This window comes from Euprymna scolopes, chromosome 37 (assembly GCF_053919585.1).
Source record: "Euprymna scolopes isolate OS-2025 chromosome 37, ASM5391958v1, whole genome shotgun sequence".
NCBI lineage: Eukaryota > Metazoa > Mollusca > Cephalopoda > Sepiida > Sepiolidae > Euprymna > Euprymna scolopes.
Genome location: NC_136518.1, coordinates 4,154,814 through 4,176,320, shown reverse-complemented (window position 1 = coordinate 4,176,320; position 21,507 = coordinate 4,154,814). Strand labels below are relative to the sequence as shown.

The 21,507-nt window shown below is 31.0% G+C and overlaps 1 protein-coding gene across 1 annotated transcript in view; it reads left to right on the top strand.

Annotated features, from left to right (window-relative positions):
• LOC145261042 (axotactin-like) overlaps window positions 1-21,507 on the top strand; it is a 482,064-nt gene that overhangs the window by 131,878 nt on the left and 328,679 nt on the right. Inside the window, exon 3 of the mRNA XM_080119191.1 lies at window positions 20,576-20,746. Within this exon, the coding sequence (XP_079975317.1) occupies window positions 20,576-20,746 (171 nt within the window). The remainder of the gene's footprint in view (window positions 1-20,575; window positions 20,747-21,507) is intronic.

Here is a 21,507-nt window from a genome sequence, read left to right as displayed (position 1 = left end):
AAATACAATATATATATATAAAATAATATATATATATAAAATAAAATATATATATATATAATAAAATATATATATATAAAATAAAATATATATGTATATATAAATTAAAATATATATGTATATATAAAATAAAATATATATGTATATATAAAATAAAATATATATGTATATATAAAATAAAATATATATGTATAAAATAAAATAAAATATATATATATATATATAAAATATATATATATAATAAAATATATATATTTATAAATAAAATATATATATATAAAATAAAATATATATATAGAATAAAATATATATATATATATAAAATAAAATATATATGTATATATAAAATAAAATATATATGTATATATAAAATAAAATACATATGTATATAAAATATATATATATATAAATAAAATTAAAAAATATATATATATATATAATATATATAGAGAATAAAATATGTATATATATAATAAAATATGTATATAATAAAATATATATATAATATATATATAGAATAAAATATATATATATAATAAAATATGTATATAATAATATATATATATAGAATAAAATATATATATAATAAAATATATATATATAATAAAATATATATATATGTAAAATAAAATATATATATATAAAATAATATATATATATAAAATAAAATATATATATATAAAATAAAATATATATATAAGATAAAATATATATATATAAAATAATATATATATATAAAATAAAATATATATATATATATATAATAAAATATATATATATAAAATAAAATATATATATATATAAAATAAAATATATATATATATATATATAATAAAATATATATATATAATAAAATATATATATATATAAAATAAAATATATATATATATAAAATAAAATGTATATATATATAAAATAATATATATATATATATATAATAAAATATATATATATAAAATAATATAACTACTTCATTTACTCACATAAAATTAATATACAAAAGTATATATCTATGCGTAAATTTTAAGTATCTACTTCAAAAGTGCTCAATACGTAGGTAGAGCTTGTTAGTAAGTTATAAAATATATATGGCGATTAAGCTACACTGAATATTCAGTGTAGCTTAATTGCCATATACATTTTATAACTTACTATAAAATAATATATATATATATAAAATAAATACATATATATATATAATATATATATATATATAAAAATAAATAAAAAATATATATATATATATATATATATAAAATAAAAAATATACGTATATAAAATAGAATAAAATATATATATAAAATAATATATATATATAAAATAAAATATATATATAAAATAAAATAATATATGTGCATATATAAAATAAAAAAATATATATATAAAATAAATATATATATTAATTATTAATTATTAATTAATAATTACTACGTGCATAAAAGTAAGTCATCTATACACATGCATGTTTCAGAGTTTACCCCTCATCAGTATAGCTAGACTTTATTGACAAGGATCGAACTGATGAAGAGCAAACTCTGAAATATGCATGTATATAGATGATTTTCTTTCTTTTTTCTTTTTTTTTTACATAGGCATCACCACATTATCAAGGCCAAGAGGCCACTCAAGGATAAGGGTTAAAGAGTGTACAGTAGAAATTGGACGATATAGTAATCATTAGTAATGAAAATTTGGTAAATTTGATAACTTATATGGAACGGCTCATCAAGAACTTATTTACGTTAGACTTGAACACAACCATATTGTAGTAAGCCGGAAAGCAGGAAAACGGAAGACAATTCCACAGGCGTGCAGTTCTAAGAAAGAAGCTTTGTTCATGGAATCTACGTTTAGGTTTAGGCACAGATAAAGAGTGGGGGGAATTATTGATAGTGTTTACAGCTAGACGAGTGTTTCTTGTGAAAGTTTGGCGAGGGGGACCATAGATTGAAGCTCAGTCGAACACTTTCCATGAAAATAACGATACATCAGAGACAAACTCGCAACATCTCTTCTGTGAGATAGAGGTTGCAAGGAGGAGAAAAGGACATCACCTACGAGGCTACGAAGTCTATTTTGAACTCTATCAAGGCAGGACAAGTCCTTTCTAGCAGCTCCTGCCCAGATGTGGCAACAGTATTCCATCCTTGGACGTACCTGGCTCTTATATAGATAGAGAATAGCATCAGCAGTGAGATATTTACCGGATCGATAGAAAGATCCCACCATTTTTCCAGCGGCCTTGGCAACAGATTTGACATCCGACGTTATTTCAAATTTAGCATGACAGACCAAAAATATGTTATTTCAAACTTTAGCATGACAGACCATAAAATACTACTTCAAACTTGAACATGACAGACCAATGAAAATGTTTGAATCACTATTCTTTCTTGACTTTTAACTTTGCTATTAGCCAACATCCGGTTCAAAGTGCTTTACAAAACTAAAAAGAAAAAAAAATATATAAAATTGTGTTTTGAGGTCTTGCATCGAACAGTATCCAAAACTCACTGGAAAATTTTGGCATCTGTGTCTATTGTAATTCGTAAAACTTCCTTGTGCTGGCAGAAGGAATTTATATAAACGTTAAGTCTCTTTTAGTGAACTTTGAACTCTGCATACCCCTCCTTTTTTTTTTTTTTCGGTCCCACGATGTGCTCTTTTATTCATTTTTAAAGGCATAGTGAATTAAATTTATTTTAATTGCATATTGTCAATACCGTAGCATATTCAATTTTACCCCTCTTCAATAATATTTCTCATCGGGTTTCGATCCTAGCTTCAGGCAGTTGCCTGTCTAGCTGCACTGATGAGTTGTGCTACAGCGAAACAGTACTGTATGTGGATGACTATCATGCTCCTCATCTTGAGTTGAGAAGTGATACACGAATTACCATTAGCGTATAAAGCGATGCTCTTTGTGTAAACAAATCGAGCTTAGGTATTTTGGACGATGGCAAAACATCGTTAATTCACAGCCCGCACAGCAGCAGCCAATTAGCATAATGGTTAGAAGCCTTGACTGTCGTACGAGTGGTCGGTTTCAATCCTGGCTTGAGGTAGTTGCCTGTCTAGCCACACTGATGAGTTGTGATATAGCGAAACAGTACTGTATGTGGATGACTATATATATATATATATATATATATATATATATATATATATATAGGGTGTCCATAAAGTCCGTGTGCACTTTAAAAAATTCATAACTTTATTTGTATTTGCAATAGAAATAATCTGTGAAATGGATTTGAAAGAAGTAAATTTTTAAGCTTTTATTGAAATTTTATTTAACTTTCGGTAATACGAAAACATTTGTCAAATGATTTATACTAATGCCTGAAGTCACATTAGTTATTCTAGCTTTCAAATCTTCCAATGAACTAGGTTTGGTTGCATACACAGTTGTTTTCACATGTTCCCATAAAAAAATCTAATGGAGTCAAATCTGGCGAACGTGGAGGAAAATGAAATGGTCCATCCCTTCCGATCCAGACCGTGGTTTATCATGGACAGAGCCTGTCTCTTTAATTTTTTTCATCCATTTAACAATGGTGTTCCTATGAGGCGCTTTTTTATTGTATTCAATTCTAAACTTTCTTTGTATAGCAATAGTAGATTTCAATTGAGCCAACCAAAGGACACAGTTTACTTTTTCCTCAATTGAAGCCATGGGATCAAATTGATTCTGAAAAACAAAAGAAAATAGTTTTTACTTATTTTTTACTTATCTAAAAATTGTTACGAATGTTTTGGTGAAAAATTATTCAATAACTATACTTAAAACTAGATACATGAAACTTTATAACATTTTTTACAGATTATTTCTATCGCAAATATAAATAAAGTTATACATTTTTTAAAGTACACACGAACTTTATGGACACCCTATATATATATATATATATATATATATATATATATATATAAATATATATATATATATATATAGGCGAAAAATTAAAAGATACATCTGCTTTACTTTTAATGCTAGGTTTATTTATGGTGTCTTTTAAATTTAATAAAAACCCTTCAAAATTTGCTGACGAGGAGACCTTGCTTATTAAAAAACTATATGTAATTATTGTACGTAACTTGATGTCTACCACAATAAAAAGCATTGTTTTCCGAAACGATCATACAGATAATTGATTTTGTTGTTGTTCCTTCTTATGAAACGGATTTTTAATTTAATTATAATTTGATTTTTAAATTTTAAATTATCAATCACATTACTTAATATATATATATATATATATATATATATATATATATATATATATATATATATATATTACTTATGTAAATACAGTTGTATCTTGCTTCGATGTGGAGACCGTTTCAATCATATTTGGTCTCAATCAGGGCCGCTGCAAGAAAGGTGGGCTCTCTCTACCGTGCTAGAAATCTACTAACACCCGAAAATATCCTGTACCTCTATAAGGCCACCATTCGCCCATGTATGGAGTATTGCTGCCACATCTGGGCTGGTGCATCTGCTACTAGTCTCTCGCTCCTTGACAAGGTTCAAAAGAGAGTCGCAAACCTGATAGGCCCTGAACTGGCATCTAAGCTTCAGCCTCTGTCCCATCGACGAAATGTTGCATCCCTCTGCCTTTTCTACAAGTATTTTAGTGATGAATGCTCTGACGAACTGCAATCACTTGTGCCCCCACGACGTGTGCACCCTCGACAAACCCGACAGGCTACTAAATCCCACCCCCACACTGTAGAGATCCCTAGATGTAAAAGATCTTTTTACTCCAATAGTTTCTTCCCCAGAACCGCTAGACTCTGGAATTCCATCCCAGGTCCCTGCTTCCCCAACAGTACTGACGTGCAGAAGTTCAAGTGTAACGTGAACCGACATCTTGTTGCCCAAATCCCTACATAGTACCCCAGTAGTTGTTGCCCCTGATAGTAGCCCCCTACACCAAAGTGGCAATTTGCCTTGTTTGGGGTGAAAATGTAATAAAAAAAAAAAAAAAAAAAAAAAAAATATTATCGTTCAACCTTTGTTCAATAAATATGAAATATATTTATCCGGTAATGGTAGTCAAAGAACATATTTGCTTATGGGGGAGGGGGGGTCTATCTTCAAGACCCTTGTAGGTGTTTGTGACAGATTTTCACTCTATGAACATCCAGTACAAACACAGACCCCATGATTTCATTTATTCAAAACTATCGATTTTCTTCTCACAAGAAATGATAGATTAAAGAGTCTTTGAGAACGCAATATTATCGTTCAACATTTGTTCAGACTGAAACTTTTTTTTATGTAGTTTCAGTGCATATTTGCTTATGGGGGAGGGTCTATCTTCAAAATACTTGTAGAAATTTGTGACATATCTTCCTTCTATGGACATCTAGCACAAACACAGACCCCACGATATCATTTTACGAAAGTTGATCAAATCCTGTACAATTCGTTACTTTTGCTAAGATTCCAAGATTATTGACATTTTTATGGTCTTATTTATAGAAGACCGGATATCTTTGTGCTATAATGCTCAGTAATTCTTTTGCTATTTGCCAGCTCTCCATTTCCGTAGACATCGATATGGGTCAGTATTTTATTGTGCTCCTTGTTTAATAATATATTGATTAGAGGGTTATCTTATTTATTAAATATTAGCCTATTTATTTCTGGAAATTGCTTCATATCACAATAGTGCATAATACCTATTTACAATGTTGTCTACATACAATGTTAAAAGCGGCCTTTCATATCCATCTTGCAAAACAAGCATCCTAGATCAAAATAAAACAAATTTTGTTCACGTAGATTTTTAAACAAATTATCAGTAACAAAGCATAAATTATTTTCGAAAATATTTTAATTCTTTCACCATTTTTTTTTACTTCACCCACAAGGACCCGTGGCACAGTGGTTAGAATAATTGGGAAAATCAATTTTAAAAGTGATATTCTTCTGAAGGTTGAAGGTTCAATCCTCAGTGTGGGCGATCGAAAAATATAATTGTGAATTACTTAGGACTTCTATCCAGTTCAGGAAGAGCATGCTACCCACAGTGAATTAAATAAAAGCTTCCATTCAGAATTCCCGAGTTCGACAAGATACACCTGAAGAAGGTTGGCGATTACATCGACTGAAACGTTGTGAAAACTTAGAACTGAATTATATTTATGCCACGGGTATTTTTTGTTTAATTAAAGCAATGGAGGTATTAATAATCATATCCCGTTGCTAACAGAGTTATAAAATTCTCAAAGCAGCTTGTGTATCCATGTCACAAGTTAGGAAAACTACGGAATTTTTCCAGATATTCTTATTTTGAAGATTATTGTTTGATGGACAGTTTAACCTATTTCTGTCAGATGTTTGATTTCTGGAAAAAATTTACTTTTATTCTCAACTAGAAGTTCAGCCTGGCTTTGCTCGGGTCCTATGTACTGTTCATAACTTCATATATATATATATATATATATATATATATATATATATATATATATATACATATATATATATATATATATATATACATATATATATATACATATATATATATATATATATATACATATATATATATATATATATATACATATATATATATATATATATATATATATAATGATTAGTTTTTTTGGAAAAAGAATTTCAGCAGAGTGCTCAATTAAAAGGAAAATCCAAATTTTAAGAGCGTACTTATATTTTGTGTACAGAAAGTTGTTAGTTGAGACAGGTCATTGGTACCGTCGGTTTCAAGCCCGATAATAAGGCCCGTTTAAGGTATCCTTATCGAGCTCTCTTCAGCCAATATTCGTCTCTCTCTCTCTCTCTCTCTCTCTCTCTCTCTCTCTATATATATATATATATATATATATATATATATATATATTAAAAGGTTTGACTCATGTCCTGGTAACCTACATCTAAACTTTCAAGTGTTAAGACCCAAAATTGACGGAGGAGTTTGGTAGAGTCTGCAAAGGTCAACTTTTTCAACTTTGACTTCTTAGCAACCAGATTTTCGCCCCAAAACCGATTAAAAGCTTGCTGCATGTCTGAATACCTTTTATGTAAAATTTCAAATGTTTAGACCTAAAAATTGGCTGAATAGTTTGCAAGAAACCGTAAAGGTCAAATCTTTTGAACTTTGACCCCTTGGCAGCCAAATTTTCGATCAAAAACTGATTAAAAAACTTGCCCTATGTCTGAATACACTTTATGTAAAATTTCAAACGTTTAGACCAAAAATTGGCTGAGTAATTTGGTAGAGACCGCAGAGGTCAATTTTTTTTTTCAAATTTGACCCTAATTTTGACCCCTTAAAATTTATTCTTTTGGGCTCAAATCAAATTAAAAAGTTTGATCCATGTTCAAGAAACCTACATCTAAAATTTCAAGTGTTTAAACCCAAAATTCGAAGAGGAGTTTGGTAGAGTTTTCAAAGGTTAAATCGTTGAACTTTGACTCCTTGACTGACAAATTTCTGGCTGAAAACCGATTAAAAAGATGATTTTTCCGAATCTCAATACCCTTTATGTCAAATCTCAAGTCTGTAGATTGAAAATTGACAGAGTAATTCAGTAGGGAAATGTACACACACAGACACACACACATGCATACAGACAGACAATTTCGCTTTCATAGATTTTTTTTAATGATCATTTCTGTAAAAAAAAAATATTTTTACTTTGAATACTTTCTAGAAAATGATTTTTGGAAAAAAATTATTTTCATTTTGAATTATTTCAAAAAATGATTTGGAATAAATTTATATTTTTATTTCAAATTTTTTCTAGAAAAAAAGTTTGCTTTTATTTTAAATCATTTATGGAAATTTTTACTAGAAAATGATTTCTGGAAAAAAATTTTATTTCATCTTGAATTATTTCTGGAAAATCATTTTGGAAACTCATTTCTGGAAGAAAAATTACTTTTATTTCAAATCATTTATAAAGAATGATTCCTAGAAAAATATTTATTTTCATTTTGAATTATTTCTGGAAAATCATTTAAGGAAAAAAATTACCTTTTGTTTTATTTTGAATAATTTCTGGAAAAGATGTTTTTAGTTTGAATATTTCTATAAAATTACTTCTGGAAAAAATTTTGTTTGAACATTCATAGAAAATTGCTTCTGGTAACAATTATTTTGAATTATAATTTTTTTTTTTTCCTTTTGTTTGATTAAAACCAAATCAAATAAAAGCTCTAAAGTATATAATTCTTAAAGCAGTCCGTGTGTCAGAAAACTATGATCTATAATTTTTCTTAAGATATCTCATGCCTTTTCGGGGAAGAGAGATTATAAATATATGAGATATAGAAAAATATATGAGATAACTGCTGGGAAAATCCGGGTACGATGTAAAACGTATGGCAATTGCATTTCAGTGCAATTTCAAACAACATTAGATCTCCTTAACATGAAATAGGACCTGCAACATGTGCTAATAAATTTTTTGGCAGCAGATTTCATCGAGATGAGAGATTTTCATATATTTGCAATCCAAACTTCCTCGGGTAGATCCAATAAACTCTCAAAATGGCCGACAATTTGGCATGCAATAAATCTCACCAAGGTTATCCGGAAAAAAAAAAGTATCTAAAAATATTTAACGTCATCAGTGATGCTGCTGATTTTTTGATCTAGTGAAATGCATAGGTAAAACACATAATTGGTAATAATTTATATTGGTAAAAGAGAAATAGTCTACTTGATGACTATTTCCGGTTTTGAAATCGGAAATGGACATGTGGTGTTTATCAGAAAACTATCGTTCATTATAATTCAAGTTGGAGTTTTTCTTGGGAAGGGAGGTAATTAATAATTTTTTTTATTAAATTATGAATTCAGAAAATCAATTGTATATTTATTAGTGACGGGACGATTCCAATATTTTCCCCGATCCCGATACAATTACCGATTCCGATTCTTTATAAATCTCTAAATATTTAACTATAAAATTGTTATTTTGTCCGGATTACTATAAAAACACATCTTAAATGTGCCTATATTTTCTCAAACGAAAAACACACCTGTGAGGGGGTGATCTATAGATTTTAGTCTTACTGGATGCCAAAACTGATTCCTTAAATCATTTTTTTCTTATTTGATTTTGGTTTAACAAACATCTTCCATTGCTTATAGTAATAACAAAATAATAAATATTTATTGATTCAAATCAATAAATATTTATTATTTTATTATTTGGCATCGGAAAATAGGCTCAAATTTTTCCGATACCGATTCCGATACCGATTCCGATTCCGATTAATCATCCCAATGAAGTAAATAAAGAGTTCTGTTTGAAATTCGTTCAAATTTCCCAGTTCAACAGAACCATTCCTGAGTTCGACAAGATACACCTGAAGAAGGGCGGAAGTTACATCGATCGAAACGTTGTGAAAATGATACTGACGATGAGAACAGTAGTCCAAATAATACAAATAATGGCTTTGAAATTCAGATTTCTGCTAAATTGCTCATGTTTGCAATGGCCTTTATATGCACATTTGAATTAAAATCGAATATGCATCTGACGATGGGAATTTCTCCTGAAATATATCATATAAAACTTCCATCACACTGACACAAGTAAAAATATAATCTAATATATAAAAGGCGATATGTCTGCCTGTCTGTTTCCATATTTTCAAACTCTATCTCCTCCGAAACTAAAAGTCGTAGAGCGGGGCTAGAGGCCTTAAATGATTGGATTTTTTACAGCCCGTTCTTTTATGGATCTCTAGCTGGTAAAAATAGTTTTTAAGGGGTTAAAAATGGCTTACGATTAAAAAAAAATCGTTATACATTTTGTACATTCATCTTAGTTTATTTTTAATTTTTAATCAGTTCATATGCGTGTCACATTGGGACAGTGGTAAAGTCACCAGCTTTGAATGCTACAGTTTTGGTTTTAGTTTCGATTCTAGCTGATGGCACCCAAATATTTTTTTGTTTTTACTTTTGAAATCACAACTCTAAAATGATATGTACGAAATCTGGACAAATTAAAATATCATATTTAAGCATATTTTACACCCGGACAAAGCCGGGTGACCCCTACCACTTGTATATATACTGTATGGGGATGACTATAATGCTCCCTATCTTGGGTTGAGCATCTTGAGAAGTGATATACATATTTAAGCATATTTTACGACCACGCAACCTCCCCCCCCCCTTCACTAGTGTAATATAATACAAGTATAAAAAACATATATTGTATAAAATAAAATACGCATCAGATCCGCTTGAAAGCCAAATTACAACGCAATATTACGAAAATAAACAAATATTTTATTCGTTTGAATTTTATAATTTAAATTCCATCCTCAGTATTTTGCTTGTTTCTTTTTTTCTTCTTCTTTTTCTTCTTTTTTTCTTCTTTTTTCTTCTTCTTTTTTCTTCTTTTTTTCTTTTTCTTTTTTTCTTCTTTTTTTTTCTTCTTCTTTTTTTTTCTTCTTTTTTTCTTCTTTTTCTTTTTTTCTTCTTTTTTTTCTTCTTCTTTTTTCTTCTTCTTTTTTTCTTCTTCTTTTTTTTCTTCTTCTTCTTTCTTGCCATGCTGTAAAATTGGAGAAAGAAAAGTCAGTTAGTAAAGATCCACGCGTTGTCTCTCATCAGTTGTATTTTGAAATGTTGGGAACGGTGCGTTGGCTACGCGAAATTAACGTCAGAGGTGTGAGTTCCGTTGTAGAAGCGTTGATTTAATTTGAATAAAATAAAATACACTCAAGTGTTTATTTTCGTAATATTGCGTTCTAAATTGGCTTATTATTTATATTCGCTACGAGTTCTAACACAGGTCATCATCAGCGATAGTTCACTGACAATGATTTTTTTTTTTACATAGGCATAACCACTTATCAAGCCCCAGAGACCGCTCGAGAATAAGGGTTAAGAGTGTACAGTAGTGAATTGGACAATATAGTAATCGTTAGTAATGGAAATTCAGTAAATTTGTTAATTTAAGTGGAACGGCTCATCAAGAACTTGTTTACATTGGACTTGAAGACAGCCATATTGTAGTCAGCTGGAAAGCAGGAAAATGGAAGACAGTTACACAGGCATGCAGTTCTAAGAAAGAAGCTCCGTTCATGAAATCTACGTTTAGGTTTAGGGACAGATAAAGAGTGGGGGAAATTATTGATAGTGTTTTCAATTAGACGAGTGTTTCTTGTGAAAGTTTGGTGAGGAGGGATCATAGATTGAAGCTCAGTCGAGCACTTGCCATGAAAATAATGATAAAGCAGCGACAAATCGCAGCATCTCTTCTGTGAGATAGAGGTTGCACGGAAGAGAGAAGGACATCTCCCACGATGATTGCTGAAGTCTTTTTCAATAACCTTTGCAAATTAATTTGCATTATTGCAACAGCTGCTTACCATCAATTTCTTGCTAGTAAAGACAATTGGTCTTCACTGGAATTTGGGTGACAAATATTATTATTATTATTATTCAATCACTAGGAGTTTTCACACAGGTCAACATTAAAGATTTCTCTGTAAGAACAAGTTGTGGTATTCCCTGGATTCCAACAGACAGCAAGTCTCCCTATATTTCCAGAACTCTTAATTTGCGTTATCACAACAGCTACTTACCATTGATTACCACATTTCAGCATTCTCTATATCTTTCGATAGCCTTTGCAAATTACTTTACGTTATCGCAACAGCTGCTTAGCATCGATTTCTCACTGGTAATGACGATTGATATTCAGTAGAATTTTGGTGTCAATAAGCACCCCTAAGATCTCTTCCAACCCATCCAGTAGAGGTCTGGTTAGTGCTTTCTCTTCTCTGTCTTTTCATCCTCCTTGACCCTTATTATTATTATTATTATTAGTAGTAGTATTATTGTTATTGTCATTATTATTATTGGCTCACATGGAGCTTTCACACAAGTCAACAAACGATCGGTTTGGAGACCTGTGGTGTTCTCTGGAAGCTGAGTGACAACAAATCTCCCCAGACGTCCAGCTCTCTCCACCTCCTTCGATAGCATTTGCAAATAAATCTGCGTCATCGCAACAGCCTCATACCATTGATTTCTCGCTGGTAGTGGCCATTGGTTTATACTGGAATTTGAGTGGCATTAAGCCTCCCTACGATCCCAGTTCTCTTCGCGCTTGTCCAGCAGAGGTCTGGCCAGCGCTCTTTCCTCAGTCTTTCCATCCTCCTTGACCCTTCTCGACTCCTTGGTATTACTTTTCTATTATTATCATTGTTATTATTATTATTATTATTATTATTATTATTATTATTATATTCACCTTGAATTAAATCTCACAATAAAAAATTCTTTTATCTGACTTTTATCAAAACAAAAAAAAGAAATCGGTTTCAAAATGTTGCCTTTGATCCACCATTTTTTTGTTTTTCAAAGAAAAAAATGGCGGATCAAAATTGCTGGTTTTGTTTTCCTCGCACTGTTTTAATCTGATCTTTTTTATTCCATCGATTATTAGCAAATATGTTACCATGCCATCCACTTCCTAGGATTCCTCCTTTGTTTCCATGGAAACAGTAGAAAAATTGACAAAAATATTTTTCTTTTAAATTTCCTTGCATTTCGTTGTTGTTTATGTAAAGTTCAGTGTGTGTGTGTGTGTGTGTGTGTTTCTCTATCTCAACTATTATATGACGTCACTTTGTGTGTATGTGAGTTCCTTCCTCATAAGTTCCGAAACAGCTGAGCCTATCTTTTTGCAAATTCCACACAAAGGTAATTTATATGTCTGGCAGTGTTCTTAGATATGTTTAGTACAGAAATTCATTCGATAAATATCCAAATCTCTATTATTATATAAGTCACTTTTTGTGTGTGTGTGTGTGTGTGTGTGTGTGTGTGTGCGCGCGCGCGCGTGTGTTTCTCTATCTCTGCTATTATACAAAGGTCATTTTGTGTGTGTATAACGATTTTTTCAATTTTGACGCCTTAAAAACAATTTTAACAGCTAAAGACCCATAAAAGGTCCATAAAAAAATCCAACCATTTGATGTCCCTAGTGCCACTCTGCAACCTTTAATTTCAGAAGAGATAGAGTTTGAAAATATGGAGACGGACAGACAAACATATAGTCGTTTGTATATTAGATTACATACTGAACAACTTTCACGTGTGAACTTATCCACTTATATTAGAAACGGCACTTTCTTTGTACACGTGTTGATTTTTAAATAAATGAAAAAATGTATAGATTTTTTTTTTGATAAATGATTTTACTTTTAATTTATTGATACCAATAATATTATAAGGTCTGCGTTCACGCTTGACATGTATAAAAGGAAATGCATTTTATTTGAAATTTATTCATATTAACAATAAACTTTTAAGCAGCATTTTCTCTGTATGTTTGTCCGTATGTTTCTCTGTATGTTTGTCTGTATGTTGAATTTTTTTCAAGGGAGATAATTACATGAAAACTTTCTGTGTCAAATGGCGCTAATGCTGTGCTGAACAGATACTACACTTGGAAGTATTTATTTGAACAAAAGACAAAAATATTACATAATGAAAAAATTAGGCACAAGACTAATCAAAGTGTGAGAATAGTGGAAGTCATTAGTCATCCTTGGTCTCAAATACTTAAAATTGTCTATCCTACTCTTAACTAGAAATATCTGAGTCACCACAATACCGCATTCACACAAGGGACTGTCCTACTTAAAGCTTGGGAGTAGTATTTAAAAATAGCGCAGATTTCATTTTGACTTTCACCAAAATTCCTGTTAATTATATAAAGTAAAATATCCATAAAAAAAAACAAAAAAAAAAACAACACATAAAATCATAACAAAATCATGCGCAAATTTCAAGTCAAAATAAATGATAAAAAAACTAGGTCACACACACAAAAATTCTTTCCTTGTAAAAATAGCTTCTGGGCTTGACCATTACTCCTGATCTTAAATGGAACACGTACATCAAATCTGTTGCCAAGGCCGCTGGAAAAATGGCGGGATCTTTCTATCGATCCGGTAGATATCTCACTGCTGATGCAATTCTCTATCTATATAAGAGCCAGGTACGTCCAAGGATGGAATACTGTTGCCACATCTGGGCAGGAGCTGCTAGAAAGGACTTGTCCTGCCTTGATAGAGTTCAAAATAGACTTTGTAGCCTCGTAGGAGATGTCCTTTTCTCTTCCTTGCAACCTCTATCTCACAGAAGAGATGTTGCGAGTCTGTCTCTGATGTATCGTTATTTTCATGGAAAGTGTTCAACTGAGCTTCAATCTATGGTCCCCCCTCGCAAAATTTTCAATAATTCCCCCACTCTTTATCTGTGCCTAAACCTAAACGTAGATTCCATGAACAAAGCTTTTTTCTTAGAACTGCACGCCTGTGGAATTGTCTTCCGTTTTCCTGCTTTCCGGCTGACTACAATATGGTTGTCTTCAAGTCTAACGTAAATAAGTTCTTGATGAGCCGTTCCATATAAGTTATCAAATTTAACAAATTTTCATTACTAATGATTATTATATTGTCCAATTTCTACTGTACACTCTTTAACCCTTATCCTTGCGTGGCCTCTTGGCCTTGATAATGTGTTGATGCCTATGAAAAAAAAAAGAAAAGAAAAAGTCCAATGTGAACAAGTTCTAATTGAATCGTCCCCCTAAGTAATCCAAGTTACAAAATTCCCACTGTTTACTATGCTAAAATCACAATGACTAATGTATACCTATTAACCCTTATCCTCGAGTGGCCTCTGGGCCTTGATAAGTGGTGACACCCATGTAAAAAAAAAAAGAAAAAAAAAAAAAAAAGATAAACCCAAATTTTAAAAATAGAAATGTTATCTGTGTTAGAAGTGTTGCATATGTTTGGAAATTAAGAATTACGTATATAAAATACGTTTGGAAGGCCAGAGAACAACGTATATTTTGTTTTTATATAAACCAATTTATTTGTTTATTCAGATATTTCGATGATAAACATCCTTGTTAATGAAAGTCTTTTATGTTTTCTTTTTTTCCTTGTCTGCAGAGTGGAATCCGGGTGTAAGAATGTTAGTCTGCGAGTTTTATAAAGCAATGATTTTCAAAATTTTGAAAAGGATTTGAGAACCAGACGCTTTCAGTGGTACACAAACTTTATTATGTCACCTGTCTGGAACATTAGCATGTTCAGTGTAGCGACTATGTAATATTTGTCTATATAAATAAAAATATTATATATATATATATATTTCTGTAGAAATATATTTTCTTATTATATATCAACCCTTATTTAAGAAGCTCAATGTAATTACAGAGCAATATAGAGACTAAATGACAAAAAGTTATATTCCAAAATTCATGATGTTGACCATCTTCTAATTTATTCCTTTAATTCAGTTGATTTATATAATTCTTGACAGTATCTGTTTCGTAGCGCAAAACCAATCACTTAATTATTATATCAATCAGTGAATCTATTATACCCTTAACTCATCAGAAGAAATAGCAACAATCAATCCGTCAAAAGGAATTGAAATGTGATTTGATATGATTAAAATCCGAAAATTGGAAGGGAAGCTGCAAATACCTTATTATTTTTCCATTACGCCAAATTGAATTTTTCCAACTGATTTAAAGGAATAAATTATAAGACGGTCAACATCATGAATTTTGGAATATAACTTTTTGTCATTTATTCTATATATGTGTGTGTGTGTGTGTGTGATCAGCCATTAGAAAATCGTGACAGCAGAAGTAGGTGAAAAGAATATATAAAATTAAATAAACAAATGAGCGCGTGACTTACAATATATATATATATATATATATATATATATATATATATATATATATATATATATATATATATATATATTTATTTATTTACCAGTGGTGAAAAAACCGGACTAGAGTGCTCAATGTGTAGTCAGAGCAGTATATAGGAAATTTATTACTGTGAGTCCAGAATGAGTTTACAAATTGTTTCAGCTAGAGGAAAATCCTCAAAGAGAGGAAAAAATCCAACTAGCATCGTCAGAATTCATAGATGGACTAAGTTATAAAGTCAAATAAGAATGGAAAAATCGTAGATAAAGGGAGTTAGAAAAGAAGGGAGGAGTGGTGGGGAGAGGACGTTGGAATTTAAAGTATATATATATACAGTTTCATTAAACAGAAGTGAAAGTTCCTGTTTCTTCGCTTTTTTTTATCCACTTTTTCAATCTTCTGTTGAATTCCTGCCATATTTATTTAAAAACGTTTTCGGCGCACATCAGTCGTCATCAGGAACTTAATGGGGTTATGAAATTGGAGAAGGGAATTTATTACGAAAGTCGATTAAAAACGTTTAATTAAATGTGTGTGTGTGTGTGTGTGTGTGTGTGTGCGTGTGTGAAATGATGCATATGGGGATGAAACGTGGAAACCTCTGTATAGTTAAATTGTCATAGATACATTTTCATAACTTACTACCTAGATCTATTTACGTATTGAGCACTGTTGAAGCAAATACTAAAAATCGATAAGTATAATATTGTATATATATTTTTTAACATTTTATGTGGATACATAAAATAATGATATATAAATTTGTGGTGTGTGTAATATTGAATCTGATTTTGTGTACCAATGCGACACCAGTATTTTGCGTTATTAATTTTTATTGTTTTGTTTTGTTTTGTTTTGTGTTGATACGTTATTTATTTATTGTCAGCCGACAAACAAAAATATTGTCAAAAAATACATAAAAAATATCGTTTTTGTTTTGACTAATTATGTCAGTTGAATATGATCGATTTATTTTCTGAATTCGCATTTTTCCTGAGGTTTCACATAAAATAAACATTTAAAAAAAAAAAAAACATGACCCTCCCCTCAAAAAAAAAAAATGTCAGCCATAGAATTGTCTAATAAAAATTTAGGCACTTTTTTTTTATTGCATTTTCACCCCAAACAAGGCACAGTGCCATTTTGATGTAAGAAAATGCAACAAACCAAGTTATATGCCCATCAACGTTTCGTCTTTATTGTAAGACTTCTTCTGGATGAATGAATTGAAGAAAATGAAATAGCAGTACAATATTTGACTTTGTTCTACGTCAGAACGAAAAAAGTCGTTGGAATATTTGAAATTATATTAGTTGTGTATAATAATTTTAAATAAATATTAACAAATTATACCTGTTGTGAAATAGGTGACCTTTTTTTTCGTTTTGAAATAGAACAAAGTCATCCTTTTCACAAAGGAAAATATAAAGTGGAATAAACAAAATCAGAGAAGATATATTTAAGTTTTTTTGTTTTTTTTCAAAGGGCAATAACTCTGTTAAGTTTAAAATTAACAATGCCATTTTTAATAGTTTCCGATCGCGGTAAACAATTTTGTTAACAAATTCTTAAACTTCACATAAAACAAAGTATAGTTTTAGAATTAAGACGTACAAAGAATTATACTTTATGTTAGAATGAATTTAATTATAACAGTAAAAAGAACTTAAATAGCAGGAAATTGAAAATATTTTCAAACATTTTATTTTCTTCAATTTATTCCGACTTTTTTCGTTGTGTTGTGAAAATGTGTGCGTGTTTCTGAAACGCACAAAAAGAAAAATGGCGCAGTCCGTGTTATGCAGAAGTGCCAAAATTCACAATTCTTTCTGCAATCCAACCATACTTGGTAAAAATAAACCAGTTTATACCTGCATTGTCCACCAAGTTTCAGTCATGGGTGTTCAACAATCTTTGTTTTAGTAATGTTCAACTAGATATGGCGACACTTTGATAATCGTCTCATCAGTAGAATGTGTGATCCTGAATGAGCCTCACACTCGCCAGAAATTAACACCTATCCTTAGAATTTTATCTGTGTAATCTATAATATAAATCTCACCTGTCTGTTTAAATGTATGTATGTATGTATGTATGTGTGTATGTATGTATGTATGTATGTATGTATGTCGAAAACTTTGACAGAGGCGACGAATTTTCATGACATCTGTATCGTTTTGAAGTTCGACTCTTCAGACGACAAATATGGAAAAATTGGTTAAAAACATGAATTCCTTCACGCTCAACTATGCACTTCTCTACAAGAAAGGGTCGCTTTTTTCGCCGATATTTTCGAAAGTCGTCCCCTCTTTTCGATTGACTAGCCTTAATTTAAAACTTCGCCACTCCCGGTTTTGCGAAAGACGCAACGGCAAAGACGTCAATTTTTTTTTATTTTTCACGTTCTTTTCCCCCTTCAGCGCAGACCTCCAAACACCCGGGCAATGCCGGGCACCCAGGCTAGTTATATGAAAAAAAAAATGTCCATCAAAAAAAAATCCTTGAACTGAAGATGGTCATCGAAGAGAAGTGAGTCAACGTCATTGACAATTTCGCACGTCATCTGCAGGTGTGCTTATCATTAAATGGTGATTTTTAAAAAAGTTTTGGACATTCATGGTTGAAATTTAGATGTTATTATTTCAGCACCGTCCGTATTCCACATAAGTACCTTCTATCTATATATCTATAAAAGTGAACGTGTCTGTTTATCTGTCTGTCTGTGTATCTGTGTGTCTGTCTGTGTGTGTGTACATTTCCCTACGCAATAACTTTGTCAATTTTTAGTCTACAGACTCGAAATTTGATATACAGGGTACTGAGATTTGGAAAATTCTATGTGATCCATTTTCGGCCAGAAATTTGGCTGTTAAGGGGTCAAAGTTCAACGATTTGACCTTTTAGAACTCTACCAAACTCCTCCGACAAATTTGGGTCTAAACATTTGAAATTTTAGATATAGGTTCCTTGGACATGGATCTAACTTAATAACTTGATTTAAGCCCAAAGCAATAAATATTAAGGGGTCATAATAGGGGTCAAAGTTTTAAAAAATTGACCATTTTTTTTTTTTGTTTTGTTTTTGCTCAGCATACACCTCCAAACACCCAGGCAACGCCGGGCACCTATGCTAGTATATCTATAAAAGTGAAAGTGTCTGTGTGTCTGTGTACATTTCCCTACGCAATAACTCTGTCAATTTTTAGTCCACAGACTCAAAATTTGATATACAGGGTACTGAGATTTGGGAAGGTCTATGTGATCGGGTTTCGGCCGGAAATTTGGTTGTTAAGGGGTCAAAGTTCAACTATTTGACTTTTAAGAACTCTACCAAACTCCTCCGACAATTTTGGGTCTAATCACTTGAAATTTTAGATATAGGCTCCTTGGACATGGATCTAACTTAATAACTTGATTTGAGCCAAAACAATAAATGTTAAGGGGTCATAATAGGGGGCAAAGTTAAAAAAACAATTGACCTTTGCGGTCTCTACCAAATTACTCAGACAATTTCCGGTCTAAACATTTGAAATTTTACATAAAGGGTATTCAGAGATAGGGCAAGCTTTTTCATTGGTTTGGGTCGAAAACTTTTAGTTACTAATATATAAATGTCTGTATGTATGTATGTTTGCATATCTGCCCAACACTTTCAACAGAGGCGACGGATTTTCTTAAGATCAGTACGGGTTTGAAGTTCGACCTGTCAGACGACAAATATCGAAAAATTGCCTAAAAACATTAATATCTTCACCTTAAACTGGGCAGTTTTCTACAGGAGGGGGGTCGCTTTTTTCACCGATATTTTTTAAAGTCATCCTCTCCTTTCGATTGTCTAGCCTTAATTTTAAAAAAATGTCACTTCCGGTTTGGCGGTGGTTGTAACAGCATAGACGTCAGGTTTTTTTCCCCCGTTCTTTTCCTCCTTTGCTGTACGGGTTCGAGCCTGCCTTCCTACTACCACTTTTTTTTTTTTGCTCAACATACATATCCAAATACCCGGGCAAAGCTGGGCTGAACTGCTAGTATACCTAGAAAGTTGAGTTTTTTCTCACTCTGACACTGATATTAAAAGCCTACTTTTTCTATTTAAAAATTATCAAAACAAACTTCTTAATATACACAGTCATGGATATGCGAGTGACTACATGAAGGTTAACTTTTTTTATGGAAACCGCTTAAGACAAGGCATGACGCCACTTGATGTAAAAAGCTAACAAGAACAAAAGCTGATTATTGCAAACACAGGAAATGCCTATTGACCTTAGACTTGAAAATACGAAGGCTGTAGGTAGAAGGAAAACAGTGAGCAGGAAGAGAGTTCCACAACCTTGAAGTCCTTGGAAAGAAGCTACTGGAATAAGAAGCTGTATTACAATGAAGTATTAAAACAAAGAATTGATGAAGACCACTAGATCAACGAGTCAAACGAGCTGGAACAAAGGAAGCAGGGAATAGATCAGACAATTCATAATAGTGTTTATGGAGAAGACTGAGACTAGCAACATTACGTCTGTGAGAGAGAGGTTGCAGTGAAGAAGAAAGTGTGGGGCCAATTATAGTTGAAAAACGTACAGTCTGAAATTTAAGGTTGAAAGATGAAATAATAACAACCGTGTCACAAAAGCAATGGATCTTACAAGAAAATCTTCCTAGTGTACTAATTGACAGTGAGAGTAGATCTACATGTGAGAGTGAAAATTCCTCTTCCAGATGATTCTGTGATAAAATCATTTTTTTCTTTTTACATTTTTTTCTTTTGTCACCAATTAGTAAATAATAATTTTTAACAATAAATCTTTTTTTTACTCTTTTTTTTTTCCAGATCTCCACGACAATGAATGGCATACGTTGCAATTAAGTTTAGACATCAACATGGGCGGTTTTGCCGTGTCGTTAGATGACTTTACTTCCCAAAACCGACAACTGAGAGCATTCAAAGACATTCGCAAGCTTTTAAAATGGAGTGATCTTACATCTGTGATATATTACGGGGGTACGTATACAGTTTTGTTTTGTTGTTTTCATAATGGTCGTTATCCTGAGAGGACATTTTTCCTTTTTAAAATGCGAAGAAATTACAATTTCTTACATCAATAATAATAAAAACAATATAATATAATATAAAATAGATATAAATATGAAATATAAAGATATATAGATATAAATAATAATATGAAATTAATATTATAATAGATAATATAACATATATAATATATTATATATTATGTAATATAAAATATATTATATAAGATATTTTATATAATATAATATTAGATATATAATATAAAATATTTTATATAATATATAATGATATAAAACTTTTACTATTAAAATGCATTACATTACAATTAGAAAATTAAAAGATTTTTTTAAAGTGTTTCTGGAGAGTTCTAAAATATAGAACGGAAAAGTATTCTTTTTCTGAAGGCTCCAGAAAGTTCCATTGTAGAAGTTCCACCCACAACGACTATAAATAGACGCTAGTAGCATCATAACTTCAGTTATTAAATCAGTCCTGAGAAGGAATGCCGTGTCGTTAGATGACTTTACTTCCCGAAACCGACAACTGAGGGCATTCTTTTAAAATGGAGTGATCTTACATCTGTGATATATTACGGGGGTACGTATGCAGTTTTGTTTTGTTGTTTTCATAATGGTCGTTATCATGAGAGGACACTTCAGTTATCAAATCAGTCCTGAGAAGAAATGCTATTTTGGGGCAACCTTTCATCTATTTATGACTCCAACCAATTT